Source organism: Drosophila elegans, unplaced genomic scaffold, assembly GCF_018152505.1.
Source record: "Drosophila elegans isolate 14027-0461.03 unplaced genomic scaffold, ASM1815250v1 contig_468, whole genome shotgun sequence".
NCBI lineage: Eukaryota > Metazoa > Arthropoda > Insecta > Diptera > Drosophilidae > Drosophila > Drosophila elegans.
This window is the reverse complement of record NW_024545855.1, coordinates 3875986-3893440: the sequence shown is the minus strand read 5'-3', so window position 1 is coordinate 3893440 and position 17455 is coordinate 3875986. Positions and strand designations below refer to the sequence as shown.

At 38.3% G+C, this 17455-nt stretch overlaps 3 protein-coding genes across 3 annotated transcripts; 2 read left to right on the top strand and 1 right to left on the bottom strand.

The window, feature by feature from the left end:
* Positions 1-3677: 3677 nt before the first annotated feature.
* Positions 3678-6299, top strand: LOC108142909 (adhesion G-protein coupled receptor G4). Its single transcript, XM_017266997.2, has 2 exons — positions 3678-4857; positions 5105-6299. The coding sequence occupies exons 1-2, from the start codon at positions 3735-3737 to the stop codon at positions 6247-6249; spliced, it is 2268 nt and encodes a 755-aa protein (XP_017122486.1). The 5' UTR covers positions 3678-3734; the 3' UTR covers positions 6250-6299.
* Positions 6300-6870: 571 nt separating this feature from the next.
* On the bottom strand, positions 6871-8373 carry LOC108142922. Its single transcript, XM_017267011.2, has 2 exons — positions 8261-8373; positions 6871-7756 (listed from the first exon to the last, which is right to left on the bottom strand). Exons 1-2 carry the CDS (start codon positions 8279-8281, stop codon positions 7340-7342), a joined length of 438 nt encoding a protein of 145 aa, XP_017122500.1. The 5' UTR covers positions 8282-8373; the 3' UTR covers positions 6871-7339.
* A 3202-nt stretch (positions 8374-11575) lies between these two features.
* On the top strand, positions 11576-12545 carry LOC108142921 (proteasome subunit alpha type-4-like). The gene has a single exon (XM_017267010.2). The coding sequence runs from the start codon at positions 11660-11662 to the stop codon at positions 12431-12433; it is 774 nt and encodes a 257-aa protein (XP_017122499.1). The 5' UTR covers positions 11576-11659; the 3' UTR covers positions 12434-12545.
* Positions 12546-17455: the final 4910 nt, after the last annotated feature.

The window sequence follows — 17455 nt, the reverse complement described above, 5'->3', positions numbered from 1 at the left end:
GCACCTGTTAGCGACAAAACATCAAGGCAGGCCCCCTTTAAAAAAGCCACAGTTTTATAGAAGAGTGCATCAATCGGATATTCATGTGCGCTTAAACGCTGCATAAATTAATTACTCTCCGCAAACATAATTAAAAGCATTGTCCAAGTTTCAATTGTGGTGGCTTTTGGCGCTATTTGATTCGCTACTGAGTGCCACAGAACGCACAAAGGTCGAAAGAGCATACGGCAACAAAAGCAGAGCCATCTGCCTTGCTGACAGCACATCGCTGGCGGTGACATTGAAGGAGGAGTTGGCAGGACGAAAGGTGGGGCATTTTAGCCGGCTAGGTAACCAGTTATCACAGTAGCTGCCCTGCCTGCAGACTGTCAGAGTCATTGTCAGGCAACCAGGGGCTATGGATCTAAACAAACTGTGCTGAAATGCACCTTCGTTAACTATCTAACTATGAAGACTTTGGGTCTTTAAATACCATAAGAAAACATTTATTTTATTGATTATAATAATGTATAACTTGTAAATGGGTATGACAACAGGTTTATTTCGATTGCTATTCTCTTTAACTACCTTTTTAATAAGCAAACAGGGAGAGTTAACTGGGTCACCAAAGCTTTAAATATCCTTAGAGAAATTAACTTTTATGTATTATAAATAACTTTTAATGGGTAAAGAGGTATGACATGTTTTTTTTCATTCTTAACTTAATTTGTAACTTCCAAAACAAAGCAAAATCGAACCACCATTATAAATGTGTAGCGCATCTAACAAATTAAAAGGCGTTGTTCTGGGCACTTAGAGTCATCATCAAGTCGGCGAAGGAGTTGTGGATGACCGCGAAATAAAAGAAGCCATCTCGTTGAAAGGTCCTGCCAACAATTGTCCCGAGGAAATGGGGCGTGCCCGCTGCAGAAGGAAAATACTGAATACCGAATACTGAATGCCCCTGGACTCTAATCAAGTTCGTTGCCAGAAGATGACTATCTGCCTGGCATTTAATTAAGGGTTTACCAAACTTTTCGGACATCTCAATTGCTGTACATACCAGCTCCAGAGACTTACAAAAATATTCCATTCTGTTTGTGTTTTTTGGGTCGGTGCCCAGCGGGCGTATCTAGCGCATTGAGACAAAGGACAAGTGCATCAGGATAATCGCATCACACTTGAGTAAATAAATTCCTGAAGTGGAACCAACTTTGTCAGAGCACTCCGCCTTAGACGAAACATGTTGCCGGCTGTGAGGCCATTTTTCATCTTCCATTACAATGAAAAAGAAGGACCCTCTGCACGTCCATCGTCCTGCGTCTTTTTGTGCCATTTTTCGTGTTGGTAGTGAAGATATTGCTTCTGGGCCCAAACAAAAAGTGCGGCAAAATGTTGCCATAGGAACAAATATTTCAGCGTTGCTCTCCTCAAAGCAGGTCAATCGACGTACTCAAATATAAACTTTTTAAAATACTTAGACCGCTTAACCAATTGTCTAATATTTTTTGCAACTAATAAGTCAAGGCTTAAATATTATTAAGTTAACAGAAGCTATTTTCTATCATTGTAAGCTTAAAAACAATTATTAGGTCAATGCACCTATTAAAAAAGGTATACGTATTACTCTTCATGTTTCACTTTTTATAATCAATTTTATGTGCAACAAATAAATCATGGCTTGGAAAATATTATTAAGTTAACAGAAGTTATTGTCATTTTGAGCTTAAAAACAATAATTATAAAAGCACTGTATAGAAACAATTTATTTATACTCATACAAGCACGTTTATTTATAATTGCTTAGTAGTTATAATTGTCGGAGTGAATCAGTTTCTATTTTACACTACTATTTCGAAGTTTTCAGCTTATCAAATGAAAATTCTGTACCAAAGTTTGTTCAAATTTAAATGCCTTAAGGTCTGCACTTTTGAAACCATAATAAGTGTATTTCAGTTAAGGTAAATAGAATCGATGCAATGTCATGACATCTTACAATTGTTGCAGCTTCCATTGCCATCAATAATTATTGAATATAAACACTGCAATTTGGCCACAGATATTTTATTGATTTCCAAGAAATTTAAAACGAATGCCAGAGGCCGCACTACTCATTAGCCTATATATTTTTGTATATATTTTACGCATATTTTATTTTTATATATTTTACAAATCATGTAATCAAGAATAAGTTGGCAGATGATGTCGGTTTTGTAAAGCCTAGACTTTTTATTGTCGGGAAGTATTCAGACTTGTTTCTATAAGCGCGCGCGAACTCTCCAAACTTGAGTGGCTATTCAGAAAGTGAAAAAATATCAAGTGATGATTGGCGATGATGGTGGCAGCCGTTCAAGTAGCGCATCTAATTATTCACGCGGGTAATTCTATTGCCACCTATCGACATATTTGATCTTATAAGCTGTGGATTTATGAGGAGGGCACTGGCAAAAAATACTTAACTATTTTATATTTTAAGAATTTATTTGTTTGCAGACCTGCAGTAGTTTTTTACTTCTATTGCAATAGGCATATCTTATCTTAAATAATATGACATAGAGATTTTTCACACCTTGCTAAAAAGAACATTAGATTTTTCGAAAAAGTCGAATATCACTGCATGATTATATTTTTATCTGAGTACAAATATTTGAATTTACCTATCTACACCTTCTAAAACAGCAGTGGGGTGAAACATCAGAAGGTGGCTGCTTATCATAGTTGTTGACATCCAGCAGCTACCGATCGATGCATGCATGTCATGTACTTATGGCTACTCCCAACTGAGAGTTGATTAACTATTTTTGCTCTTTATAAAACAGAGAGGGTCTTAGGGTAGTTTAGTAGTCGTACCCTTAAATACCCTAAAAATTGTGAATGAAATTTATATGATTATTATTATAACAAAAAAAATTGTTAAAATAAGTGTTATCAGCTCTTAGAGTACCTCAATTATATGTTATCTTTTTATTATGAATTCAGTGCTTTGGTTGTACAAATTCATTAATTGCCATTTATCTTTTTTATCAGCGTTATTTGTTTTTTTTAATTGGGAAGTGAACTACGCATGATAAAGAGATACAAAATAAAACTATACAAGACTACATTGTAAAAAAATTACACTGTGAAAAATTATGGTAATATACTTTTAACAAAAACAGTAATAACAGAGAAAAATGACAAAACAATACAATATGTTTTTAAGCAACAAAGATCATTGTACTATTATTTAAACGATAGCCGTAACAACAGAGATAAATGATAAAACTTCAAAAACTTTTTTAAACGAAAAATAACATGGTAATATAATTTCAATAATAATAACAGATATACATGATAAAACTATTCACAAAGTATTTAAGCAACACACAACATGGTAATATAATTTTAATAACAACAGTAATGTTTATTTCGGTACCAGCAATTCCTTAATCTCTTTTATGCAGGTAGGTAATTAATAAAGTTCAAGTATTCGAAGAAGCTTTAAGTTTATATCTGGAGCAGCAAAATAAGAACTCACCGTTCAACCTTTGAAGATGCTGCAATTCTGACCAGTTTACCTTGAGACCATCCGAATTCCCAGAAAGAACAGTGAGGAAAGTGGCAATTCTCGCAGGCCCTATTTTCAGGGTATGTGAAGATGAAAACTCGTTTTATCGCAACTGGCATTTTATCGCTCCCCCGTCAGTCGACCGCGAAGCTTCGGGAGTGCGACAACACAGCCTGCGCTTGAATTAAACTACAGAATATATAGCACTATGCTGCTGTTTCTCTGGTGGATTGCTGGCTATTTAATACTCGAGTCCGGGAGTACAGACTCGCCCCTTTATGCCCTAGATCAGCCTAATGTGGGCAGATGCTTGGACTACTGCCACTTGAAGAACCTGCGATTCCTGCTCTGTGTCGATGCAGATGGTCAGCTGTCGCACAATCCCTATAAGGACTGCAATCGAGGATTCTGCAAGGCCGAAGACTTCGAGCTGAACTATGAAACGGATGAGGGCTTGGAAGTGCGAAGCAATCGCGTGGAGAAAACCAGAGTTGGTCAAAGGGCTTATCTGAGAGATCTGTGTTTAAATGAAAGAGGAATTCCCGTCAGACGCAGGTGTCAAATTCGAAGTGGCAATAGAGTTTGGCAAAGCCTCGATCATATAACCTGTAGATCGGCCCCAGAACTCAGCAAAAGTATTAACCTTCTGGCTGTAAGCAGTCCGCCGGATATGATTAGCCAACTCAGTAGTCTCCTCACTCAATCCGAGGAGAAACTTGCCGCTGCCGATGTCTTAAGTATTTCGGAAATATTCGACTCGCTTGTTAGGAATCGGGAAAGAAATGCTGAAGTTGTCGGGGATCTGATGAAGATTTGCCAAAAAGTGATGACCACCGATAACGAAACTCTGCGAATTTCCGCTGAAGCAAATGCCACCAATTCCTTGCTAAGCAATTTCGAGGATTATCTGGATGCATTGAGTCCGAAAATGTTGCTACAAAACATCAGCAAGTTTAACAACAGCTTGGAGTTTAATTTTCAGTCTTTTCTGGACTTAGGAGTTGTGGTTCTCAAGACAAACGAGCTTAGTGTGTTCTTTGTGGATCCAGACGTGGCCAATGTTACCGGAGTTGCTGTCTTTTCTGATGGCTTTACGTCAGATTTTAAGAGACTACATTCAACGGATAACGAAAATGATATAAGGGCGATTGATAACCTGGAGACTGCTGCATTTCTACCTGAAACACTGTGGACGAAACTTAAGAAAAAGGGAGCCAATTACCTAGTTTTTAAGGTCTACACGAGAGATACTCTTTTTGTGGAGACAGATGAGGAAATCAAACGACGGCCCACTAGTAATGTTATCTCTATAACCATACCAGGATTGGAAGGTAAGTGTATTAAGACAGAATTTATTTAAAGATTTGGATGAACAACAAAAAAGTCATTTGATATTTATATTTTCTTTAACACCTTATTATGCAGTATAAATAATAGTCACTGATTGTTCGAATTTGAAGCTAAAACAAAATACTTTTAATGGTATACTAAATTTAAACAGCGGGCGATTATGATATAGAATGATTGAGGAAATTATTAAAATGTTTTTCAATTCTAAAGCACTAGTTTCTCTCTTAGATCACAAGCTACCCGAGAAGTTGCCGTTTTTCCTGCGCAATGGAAATACAAATCGAACACCATCTGAGGGTGGATGTGGCTATTGGAACTACGAGACTTGGCTAAGTGATGGAATTTCCACGAGCGGCAGTGCCAGCTCAGAAAATTCATCAAATCCAGTCATCCTCTGTCATGCCGATCACCTCACTCAGTTCACATTTCTACTGGGAGTTAGCAAAATGCAGACTGGACTGGACACCTACGAAGATGATCGCACTTTGGATATTATAACCAATGTGGGATTGAGTCTATCGCTTCTTGGACTCTTTCTCATTTTCCTGACTGCAGCCGTTTTCAAAAGCTTCAGGATGTTGGCTTCTACAAAAATATTGCTAAACCTTTGCTCTGCCCTGGGTCTTCAGTTGCTGTTCTTCCTGATTTTGAGTCAAAGTCAGTTGCTGGAACAGCTGGATCAAACCAATTTGGATCGTTGTACGCTAATTGGAGCCGTGATGCAGTATTTACTCTTAGTTGTATTCAGCTGGATGTTTATCATAGGCTTCCTGCAGTATCAAAGATATGTCAGGGTCATCGGGGTTAATCACCCCAGACACTATATATTAATAGCAGCCATTGTGGCATGGACATTGCCACTTATACCCACCTTACTGGTTGTTTTTTTGAAGCCCGATTGCTACAGACCCAGCAACAATACACTGGATACTCCTATTCTGTGTTATCCTTCGGGATATGGCTTGAGTCTAGGAGTTATACTACCAATTGGCCTGATTACTGTGGCCAATGCCCTTATGGTGGGCTACATCACCTGGAGTGTCTACAAAACTCTGTTCACTCGAAATCTCATTTTAAAGCAATTGGGTCTCTTCGTACTACTCTTCTTTCTCCTGGGAATCACTTGGATTTTCGGGCTGTGTACCTATTTTGATTTTGGAAGGATCTTTGCCTACCTTTTTTGCCTTACAGCAACACTACAGGGTTTCGTTTTATTCCTATACTTTATAGTCTTCAATAAGGACAATCAGAGGGCCTGGTTGGGTCTCTGTTGCAATTTGCGCAAGAAGAGCGACCAGGAAACTATCGAAATGCCCACGGAGTCAATTTTAAAACGTTCAAGCCAGTCATCAACTCATATTACCAGTAACTAAGTATACAAATTAGCTAAGTTAGTTTAAAGCAAATTGTAAAAAAATATTTATATAAGAACAATAAATTAATAAATGATTTAATGTCTATTAAATTAAATGGTAAATTATAAAGGTAAATATGTCTTCATTTAGGGGTGTGTCTAAATTTTTTCAGTAAATGCAGCTTACTGTATTCAATTATCATTCATCTCTAAAGAAAATGTTACCCGACTTCGTGTATCATTTGTTCCTCATCATATCTCTTAAAAACGCCATTATACACAATTTTTGTAGAAGGAGCACATTGCTGTGCTGCAAATGCTATAATGTTTGCTGGGAGATTATACAATCTACGATCTCTTATCTCTATTTGCCATAGAGACAACCGGTTATAATGGACTTTCGTGTAGAACATAAAAATTTAAATACGGGTTAGTCATCAAGATAATGATTCACCAACAAACAGTTCAAATAGAATCTGAACATAAATACAATTTTATTATAAATTCATTACATTTTAATAGACAACTTTTAACTTTTATCAATTTATTGTTGACTAATATAAATAGTTACACAAAGCTTTAGTAGAAAATAAAATTAGAAAAGCATCCAGCTTTGAACTTAACTTGTAATAGTTAGTTAAAGACTAAACCTGGCTCGTATAGCTTTAAGCTTTTATTTTGAGCTTACCGATAAAAGGCGAACCGGTTTTCTAGACAGCTTTTAACCGCTTAAAGCCTAGTAGTTCCCCGCTCACTTCAAATTTATGACTTCTAATTTATGTAAATGAGATGACAACTTAGTTTTTGGTGAATGTATTTCATAGATTACGACGGCATACTGGTCGGCTTAATTTCGGTTTTATTGGATGCGTTAAGGTCGTAAGTCTTAGCCACGGACCCCGGGATGTGGTGACTTAATTTAGATTAGCGAACTGAGCTGCCAACGGGGGCCTTAGCATATAAACAACTAAAGTATTGCTAAGCTAGAGGTAAGAACCAGTAAGCTTAAAGCCAATTAGCCAACTAGGCAACTACTACTGGTTGTCTGGGCTATCGGCATTCCGCCGGAACTTGTTTTTTTCGAGCAACAAAAGCCGCCGCCCGATATTTCAGCGCTTTATCACCAGCAACCGCAGCGGAATGTAAGAGCTTCCGGGTACCACATCCTTGCCCTCGGGCAGGAACTTATGCGCGTAGTCCTTCGGAGTGGGTGTATTCGGGGCCAGGGCGTAATCCAGCGCGTTTTCCGAGGCCGAACCGGAAATAGTGGGCGTGCGAACCACCCACAATTGCATTGCCTGCTGCTTTTTCTCCGTCCCCAGCACTTCCGATTTTAGCAGCTGAATGTTGGCGCGACGGGAAAAGTGCTCCTCATCCGCCTTCTGGAAACGCTCCAGGTGACCTTGGATTATCCGGCGCAGCTGAGCCATGGTGCTGGGCGGGGGAGTGCCATAGACGTACGCCTTCATCGGGGGGCGGGGCAGATACTCCCGGCCAGCACTAGCCACTGCCAAAAGCGCCAATAACTGCAAGACAAATTACAACCAATTAATACCTTATTTAAATAAGCAAAAAATCGGTGTCCAAATATACGACCTTTAAAGCGGTAAGTGGTCTGCGGTTTTAGGTGTCAGCCTTGGGTTTAAGCAGATTCGTTTTTTCATCGTTGAAGTTAAAATTATTAGATGCAGAACTTTAGAAAACAATACACTTCTGGTTGCTTAATTAAGGTTATTAATATATTGCAATACATTACGTGGCTTGTGTTTGATGAATTTATACAAAAATTATCAACATGATTTAAACAATGTATGTTTGGCTACCCATTTATTTACATAATGTATCATGTATAACATTTTCCCATTATACACTCTTTTATGTTAATAGTCACGATGAAAAATGTTCAAAAAACGTCTATAAAAATCGTGTTGAATTCCATAAACTTTCTTTAAAAAAAATATGGAATAAACCCTGATAAATCCTAACCGACAACTTAAACCAAAGATTACCACATCTTGTTAGTCACTTACCAAAAAACACGTCCTGAACATAATCCCGGAATTCGTACTCAACACGTTTTTCTTTGGGGGCAGATCCCACTTTAAATTTCCGACCGATCTCCAGTTAACTCAGCAGCAAACTAAAGTGATCTGAGCTTCTGCTCCGCCGACTTGTTTCAAGTTCAGGGTCTCAACTCATGCATTTACATAAATTTCTACCGAGTGGAGCCGTTCTCCATTCTCCGACCTCCATTCTCTATTTTGTGTGAAATCTAATTCTGTTTCTTGAGGCACTGGCACGTGATTTATGCATTTGGCAATCCAGTTGGATCGATCACGAGGTGCCACCAAATCTGGCCAAACGAGGAGACCAAACCCCTTGGAGATACCATCGCAATCTTTGCCATATTTTCTAAGCCAGCAAAAGATCCCAGTGATAGATTTGTGAGACGTGTTTTTTGGGCTCAGACTTTGAGGCGACTCGTTGGCTGTTCACGCCATTATAATTATGCAAATTCGCTTTGATTCCGTTGGATAAATCAACTTTATGAGTGCTCACTTTACATGGGGTCTTCACTCAGTCAATTTGCATAATGGTTTCTATAACGAAATATAAGCGTGTTCAGAGTTTCCTTTGTAGTCCGTTAAAATACCAATCGATGTATTTATATTGATTTTTAATCGCCACCTCTTTATGCCCAACAATGCGCATTAAAAGCGTATCGTCGATCGTTTGTCTTGTCATTCGATACACCAAAAGATGTTTCTTTCCCATTTGGCTTTTGATCCATAGATGGACAGTCAACAACAATGGAAGCCATAATTCGATTCATATGCTAAGTCATAAAATTGGGCTCATGCAATAGTTGTTCGACCCGATAATGCTGATCGATTGAGATGTTGAAATGGCCGATCATCAATCGACTGATCAGATTATCATATGTTCACCTGCCCAATTGGTAAATGATCTTTAAACATTTTTATGACTACTCAATTGGTTGTAAAATGGTAATTTGAAAACCAGAATAGTATCATTTTTTGATTTATTTTTCAGTTAATAAATTACGTTAGTCAAATAGTTTGAAATGATAATGTTAATGTATTAATTGTCTAATCAGACATAGAGCAACATTAGTAGTTTTATTGGCTTGTTATTTTTGCAATTCATTAAGTAAAATGGATGCATTAATACTTTGTTACTGCAATGCTCATAATGAATTTCAAATTAAATACATAAATATATAATAATACTCAACTAATGTGGTTTGAAAAAAAATGGTATGTGCATATTAAATTTACCATATCATACCAGTGTTATATTAATATATACATTATTAATTGTATGAGTGTTACACAAAATTTATTTTTTCCCCTAATCGAAAATTACAAATATAAATCAAATCAAACAATCGCTTCCTGGTTTTTTCACCTTTTTAAGTCGCAAACCTCTAACCTTTTCGTTTTTCTTATATCAAACTTTCTGGCATCCTTTAGCAAAGTTGAGTTTGGGGTTGAAATTGGATGAGTCGGCGGAACGGAAACGGAAACGCAATTAAAGCTCAACGACTGCGGCTGGAAGTCAGCTTGTGGCATTACGTAATTAAGAATTTGCAAGATTATGTGAAATGCAACTATCGACTCGAGTGCATTAGCATTTTGATTTATATGCTAACGGGTTGGGGTTCCATTCCTGCAACTGCCACTTTCGAGTAGAAGTGCGTGTAATTACTATGTAAATTATTTATGCAATTAATTTAACAAACTCTACTCGGACTGGAACCACATGTCCATCATAAAATCCATATTGATGAGGGTCTTTTCCGGCTCAGTTCCCCACACTCGTTCAAATTTCATACAAGCCGTATGTGTTATACAAGGGGCATCATAATCAACCATAACCACCCAATATTTTCTCTCAGCTGGCGCTGAGTCTCTGAATCCTCTGTCACATACGCTCCACGTTGGGGGATTCGTCTGTCAAAAAATAAACAAAGAAGGAAAGCGGGTCAGAAAAGAGGAAAGGAGGAAAATGTGGCCCAAATGGTCAGGCCTGAATGCTACGTAATGAGTTTGATGGGCTTTTGAACTAAACCAAATTGCAGACAGGCATTTTATTTTTATTCCGATACCAATACCGATTTCGATTTGATGATGATGCGAGGATACGGAATACGGAAGATGGAATGGGGAACAGCAGCAGCAAATTGAGTTATGGCCCCTGGTTGCCTCATATTTTATGCATGGCAAGGGCAAGCGAATTGCTTTCCAATCGACTTGGCGCACTCCACTTAAGCTTGTTCTTGTGTGTTCTTTTTCCAGTTTTCTGGGTGCATAGTGTCCAGACAGTTCCCATCACTATTACCTAATCACCTATCAGGATCGTTATATGGATCATCGATTTTATACTGCTCAAGAACACGACATGCTTTGCGGTCTCTCTGGTTTGTTTTTTTTTTGTGCTAGGGTAGTCCCACCGGGTTGGATAAACTTTTTTGCCAGCGAGAAACTAATTAAGATAGTTTGCCGACTGCAGTCAGTTGGAAAACTGACAGAATGTTTTGTAGGCTGGATTTTGACATTAATGAAGACGCCACAGAGGCCCAAAGGCATTGGTTTGCCTTTGACCTTTGACCTCAATGAATAATTTATTCCAACAACTCCCTGCCGGCGAAGCATTTATTATAACATAGAGCAGAGCCCCGAATTCGCGACTGACAGCAGAGCCTCTCCATTTACCGCAAAAAAAACGAGATATTTTGCATATTTAATAAGTTTATGCGCTTTGTGCAATAACCCCAATGCCACATACACTTTTCACTGTGCGAAATGAGAATAAATTGTGACTAAAGGGAATGGAAAATGTGTTTATGAGTATCAAAGAATTTTGACTTTATGATTAAAAAAATAATTTAACAAATCATTTTAACAAAATAATTTTTAAGAAAGAAATCATTACTATTGTAATTTACTTAATATAAATTACTTAGACATTTTTGACAAAAATTTGTGTAAAATAAAAAAAGACTTAATTGTGCAATCAATCAATAAAAATCCGATTAAAAAAATTTGAGGAAAAATAAATTTTTAAACATTGAAAGCCAATTGATTGCAAAAAATTAATTTCGAATTTTGAAATGTGATAGAAATGTTTTAAAAAAGCCGGATTATATTTTAGGTAAAGATCTAAGCTAATTTATTATTTGTTTAAAAAATTAAGTTTTTATAATTTGCATTTTTAAAAAGACGAATCCTTATAAGTATGTTTAAAACCAAATGATTTCTTTGATCTTCTCGATTTTCTAGTAGGTGGTTACTTTCTGGATTTGTGTATTGTAACGTTGTTTCCGTATATTTTCACTTACCTACAAACTGTTCACTGAACATCAAGTGAGACTCATATTCTTCTATATTTTGATATATTCTCAAGTGATGGCGCGTCTCTACGACTCCCGCACCACGATCTTTTCGCCGGAGGGCCGTCTATACCAAGTGGAATATGCCATGGAGGCGGTTTTGCACTCGAGCACCTGCCTGGGTATCCTGGCCAAGGACGGTGTCCTTTTGGCCGCCGAGCGGAGTACCGATAGGCTTTTGGACACCAGTGTTGCGGCACCGAAGATCTGCCGGTTGAGTGAGGGCACGGCATGCTGCGTCACGGGCAACACTGCGGATGGAAATGTGCTGACCAGCGAACTGCGATTGATTGCACAGCGATATTTTTTCACCTTTGGCGAGGCTATTCCCTGCGAACAGCTCGTCTCGCACTTGTGTGATACCAAACAGGCGTATACGCAATACGGAGGCAAGCGACCCTTTGGCGTGTCCCTAATCTACATGGGCTGGGATGCCCGCTTCGGATTCCAGCTATACCAATCCGATCCTAGTGGGAATTATAGTGGCTGGAAAGCCACCTGCATTGGTCGTAAGTACAGAGCGGCAATGGCCATGCTCGAGCAGGAACTCTTCAACAAAGGGTACTTAGAGCCGAAATTGGAAAACGCAAAGGATGTTGCTATTAAGGTTTTGGGAATGACCTTGGACAATGGAAAGCTGACCCACTCCAAGGTGGAAATGGCCACACTGCAGCGTGTTCATAACACCACCGTCTACAAAGTGCTGGAAAATGTCGAGATCCGCAAACTAATCGATAAGCACAACAAATTGTTATCGCAGGCCGCTAGGCGTATGTTATCCAATCCATAATTTCACACTGTTGTGAACTCCATATATTGTTTCCACAAGTAAAACGTTAATGATTCAAGTTTTCTTTAAAACTGAATTTAAAAATTGATTGCTTGAAAAGTAAGTACCTAAAATATAAAAATGTTCATGATCTGATTCTATATTTCTTTCATGTGAATTGCAAAATGTTCATGTTCTCCACTGACGAGTAATAAGAATTAATTTAATCACAACATTTTTATTATTTTTACCATAAGTTGATATACTTTTGTAAACTAATTTTTTTATTCTCTTGCACACTTCTGTAACAACATGTATTGTAACAAAAAAGAGGTAAAAATGGTGACAGAGTCATAAAAGCTTTTCTCTTTTATAGTTCCTGTTTTATGCCCAAATTATACTTAGAGTTTTTTTTATGGCTTTGGCAAAATCAGAACATAACTTAATAAACACATTTTGTACACCCAAAGTAAAATCATGGTAAATCCAAAAGTTTTCGTTACTGATTTAACCCCGAGGGTAGTTGTGTTTTAGTCAAAGTGTGTTAAACTTTCATTTTTATATTTAAGTATGGAAAAATGTTAAAAAAGTGTAAATCTACGATTTTCGTATTGTATAAACCAATTTAATATGTTAATAATTACATTATTATGTTTTTATTTTACTTTAAGTAAGTTTATATTTTGAAAAACCATGATACAGTCAAATATTTTAGTGTTTAATTTTCCTATGGGGTTTTTCTCTAGGTGTATATGTTTGGATCAGTGTGCGGATAAGCCAAAACCGATAGAGTTTTTTGAAAATGCGGCTACACATTCTCATTTTGACGCAATTCCCAAAGTCCATTTTGATGCGGTGTGGCTTTTAGCGGCACTCCGGCTTTATTTATATACACATTATGTGAAATATGTAAATGGCAGACAGCTAAAAGTGAACCCAATGGGGGGATAGCTAAAACTTTGGTACTGTAATTGCTACATCTTGACTTCCTTTCTAGTTCTAGTTTGCAGAGAGCTACTGTATTTGCTTTCTGCAAAAGTTGTGCGCTTATGTGCAATAAACTTGGCAATTTCTGTGACTTTCAGCACACCTGGAAACTGAAAACAGAGCAGATACTTTGTCTTTTTGAAGTCACGCTGAATAAACAATGCAAATAGCTTTTTACTTGGAGAAATATTTAAGTTCTTTCATGGCTCAAGTCAAATTTTTACACTGTCCTCGCATATTTCTCGGGAGGCAGCACTAAGTGGCCAAAGACCCCCTTTTCGCCCGCTGAAGGGAATATAAATTTACACTTGTCTACATTATTTCTTACAAGCTAAGTGTTTGCTCAGCCAAGGGAATGCCAAGACGCAAATGGAAAAAAAAAATCAGGCAAGCCAACTGCAAACTGAAAAGAAATGCTTTCATTTTCTTGTTGTGTCCTGTGAAAGCAAACAATCGCACGTGAAACGCTGCGGGAATTTTAATTAACTTGTTAGCATTTCACGCTTTTTGAACTTTAAACAAGGGCAACAGCCAGCAGACAAATACAACTAGCATCGACTTAAAAGCTAATTTATGTTTAGCTCCTAATGAAACGCCACTCCTTGTGGAATTCAATGTCTGGAAAGTGTTTGCCAGAGTTCTTTTCATGAAATCATCGGCATGGCTGCAAGGCAACAGGTGGCGAATAACCCTCTACTTAAACACGTTTTCAAAATAGAGCTGGCTAGAGTAATCAGCCAAAGACCTTTTAGATACACACCCGCCTCCATTGAAGTGTAATCAAATTAATCTCATACCATACTTGCCCCTATTTCAGCAAATAACTGTAATATGCCTGCGCAATTATTACCCTCCACAGGCCCACAAAACACATTTATATCTTTTCGCACAGGGAAAAATCAGTTACAAAATTGGATGTATTTTCATAAATTATGTTCAAAACATCAAAACGTAAATACAGAAAAATATTTTAAACTAGTTACTTAAAAGGTGTACTTCAGCAAGTTACTTATTATTTAAACAATAAAATATAATTTATATTTGTTAAGAAATTGTATGTATTATTAAAATATTTCTATTATTCAAATATTAAATGCTGTGTATCTTAAAGAAATTAAATTATAAAAAAAGAATATAAAGACGCATATATAAATATGTTATTTCTCTAAGTGTACTATTAAGACGGCCTGACTGACAAATGTGATGGTGCTGCTTTCTTTTATACCTCTGATATTTATCTCGCGCTGAAAACCTCATAAGGCTTAAGCACAACGCTTAATTGCCCACAACTTTGGGTGTGTGTGTGTGTGTGCTTGTATATATGTCATCGGTTGGGTGTGTGTGTTTCTGAGGGAGTGTGTTTACCGTACACACACTCGTATTACTTAATTTGGACAATCTGACATTCGTCTGGGGCTGCTGTTTTATGGCACAAACAAAGCTGAAAACGTAAACAAAGGCTGTGTCCATTCAGTTGCCCGAGTTTCTGGGCGGTGGCCAACGATTACCCCTTGCAACAATCAAATTTGAATCCACTCACGTGCCCCGGGGTCCATAAATATTTAAGTTCTATTTTTGCTAATTTTTTCGAGCAAAATTAAACGCCTAACCTTTCTCGACCCGACACGAAAAAACAAATTGAATATTCTACTCCTGGGCAAGGAAGAAAAACAGAGGGAAGGCCACTATTTAAAAAACTTATAGATACAACCTGTGAAGTGCCCTTCATTCTCTCGGCAATTTCTGCCAAATGAATTGAAACAGTTTTAAGGCCAATATTTTAGCAGAGATGTTTTTCAAAAGCCAAACTCCCTTTGCATAAATCTTATGCGCCATTAATTCAGGACTTGAGTTTGCCTTTTTAATTATTTTCTAAGCTGGGCAAGCGAGCACCTTTTGTGTTTTATGCGCCACCTAATGACACTTTTATGGATTTGAATTTGCGAGCGCCTTCATAGTGCTACCACCAAAAACACCTAGCGACCCAAGAGGGTGCCGAAAACTCAAGAGATGCCCAGACACGTTCCATAATGCCGGGTGAACAATGCGCCCGGGGGTTGTACTATATATATATATATATATATATGCAATATATACGCCCAAGAATGCTAGACTGTGGATTTTAGCTGTTTGCAGCTCGCACTTCCGCTCGAGTACCGTTCGAGTGCGTTGAATGCCGCAAACTGTTGGCCCTCCTTCGTCCTTCCTTGTGTCCAGCCAGCCGTTCCTTGGCACTACGTGGCGTATGCGTTACGTAGCACTGCGTATACGCAACGTAAATCCAGGCAGGCGGGGCATAGCAGCAACAGGATCTGCGAAAAACTGCGCAGGACCGCTCTTTCGCTCTCTTCAGCCCTCTCTTAGGAAGCTCTCTTTGTGTCTTTTGGCAACATCTTAAAGTTGGCTTAGAGGACAACTTGCTTGGCGGTGCAATTATGTCAGATGCTGAGCTGTGAAATCGGAGCTGCCCGCACATTTAAATGTTCGAACACCCAAGTGTTATATCAGCCAAAGATTTAATGGAACTTGGGCAGGCCTATCAAATTGCAGCGGGTTTTTATGTACAATTAACTTTAATTATTTCTAACCAACATTAAGTTGTATGCTGACCAAAGAACATCCCATAACTTTTGTTTTGACTAATTAAGTTTGCCCACGCAGATTATTGATTACCATGAAGCGCATTTTACGCCAGGTAAGTTAAATATTTAATGTCAAAATTTTGGCCATGACGAAGTCTCATAAAGTGGACAGACAGTTTCGGGTTCGGGTGCGGGTGCGGGTTCGCTGGGTAAAATAATTTCTTCTTGGGGTCACCCACAAGGACACGAGTTTGCTGCGCTAATTTAATTTGCCTGGGCCTGCAATTCATTTGCCGAGTCGTTGACTTTTAATGCACACATCCAAGACGTTGATGTTTGTTTGCTTACTTGTTGCCAGCCTTTTGCTTGACTTGGCTTACATATATTGCCCTAACAGACTTGGGTCGAGACCTTGGCTTTCCAGTGGAATGCTTAACAATTTATTTCAAGTTGCGCATGATTTGAGCCCCTCTATATCACACACACTCCAAACCATTCTTGGGCACATTTAATATTAATGCCTGTGTCCTGTGCGCTGTTGAGACTTTAAACCCTTAAAAAGCTGTCACTCCAAATTAACTCTGATCACGAAAGTAGTAAATGCTATTTGTATGCAATGCTGAGGAGGTTTTCACTGCACTTAAAGTTTTCGCCTAGTCGTGACCAGTCGATTAGTCTAACTGACAGCGACCATCAATCAGCATCGGTTGAGCAATCAGTAAAAAAAAGCACTGCTCCACAGCTTCAAACTCATCCACACGGACTCATAATTAAGGTGCCCAATCAATAAGGACACTCCAACAAGCAGGAGCCAGGTAACTCAGTTTTAAAGACCTGCCTTTGCTCCCTTTACTGTTTTCAAGTTGCCCTCGGCCGTTAATTTTGAAGCACTCCAAAACACCGAGGGTAGATTCGCTTAGACAATAAATATCCAACCGCTGGGGGCGTTGAAAATTCACAGAGGTCGTTATTTTTGGGCAATGAAATGTTTCACACCTGCCGTTCATCAAAGTACAAACCCGAACACTCCCTCGCAAAGAGCTAAACTCGATATACAGTGCCCAAAATCTATTGAATCTGTCATTACCAATAAATAACTTATAAATAAAAACAATATTATTTATGAAAATTGCCTATAACACTGTGGGAATCAAAGACACGCCCCAGGCCACAATCGTAGTTTTCAGAATATAATGGAGTTTCCTTTCAATTTAATATACATTATTTCTGTGAAAAAGTTATGGCCGTAAAAGTGCTTGTTCTAGGTTACTTTTCAGTGTGTAATGTGTGGACATGGCCTGGTTCTAAGCGGTGAGTTTTTGGACATGCACACTACCCTTGGATTAGAGCCACCCAGGCCTGGCGGTTCACTTCGTGCAGAGGGACATAGTCCCTGCGAGGTGGCCGTAATGCAAAAGAGGTACAAGAAGATCTTACCTCCCTGAATAAAAGCAAAGATTCCGAATATTTAGGT

Excerpts from the sequence above, each read along its gene's own strand:
- LOC108142909 (XM_017266997.2), top strand. The coding sequence starts at position 3,735 with ATGCTGCTGTTTCTCTGGTGGATTGCTGGCTATTTAATACTCGAGTCC. Across the intron at positions 4,858-5,104 it reads AACCATACCAGGATTGGAAG|ATCACAAGCTACCCGAGAAG; the intron begins GTAAGTGTATTA and ends TTTCTCTCTTAG.
- LOC108142922 (XM_017267011.2), bottom strand. The coding sequence starts at position 8,281 with ATGTTCAGGACGTGTTTTTTG. Across the intron at positions 7,757-8,260 it reads TGTTCAGGACGTGTTTTTTG|TTATTGGCGCTTTTGGCAGT; the intron begins GTAAGTGACTAA and ends TTTGTCTTGCAG.
- LOC108142921 (XM_017267010.2), top strand. The coding sequence starts at position 11,660 with ATGGCGCGTCTCTACGACTCCCGCACCACGATCTTTTCGCCGGAGGGC.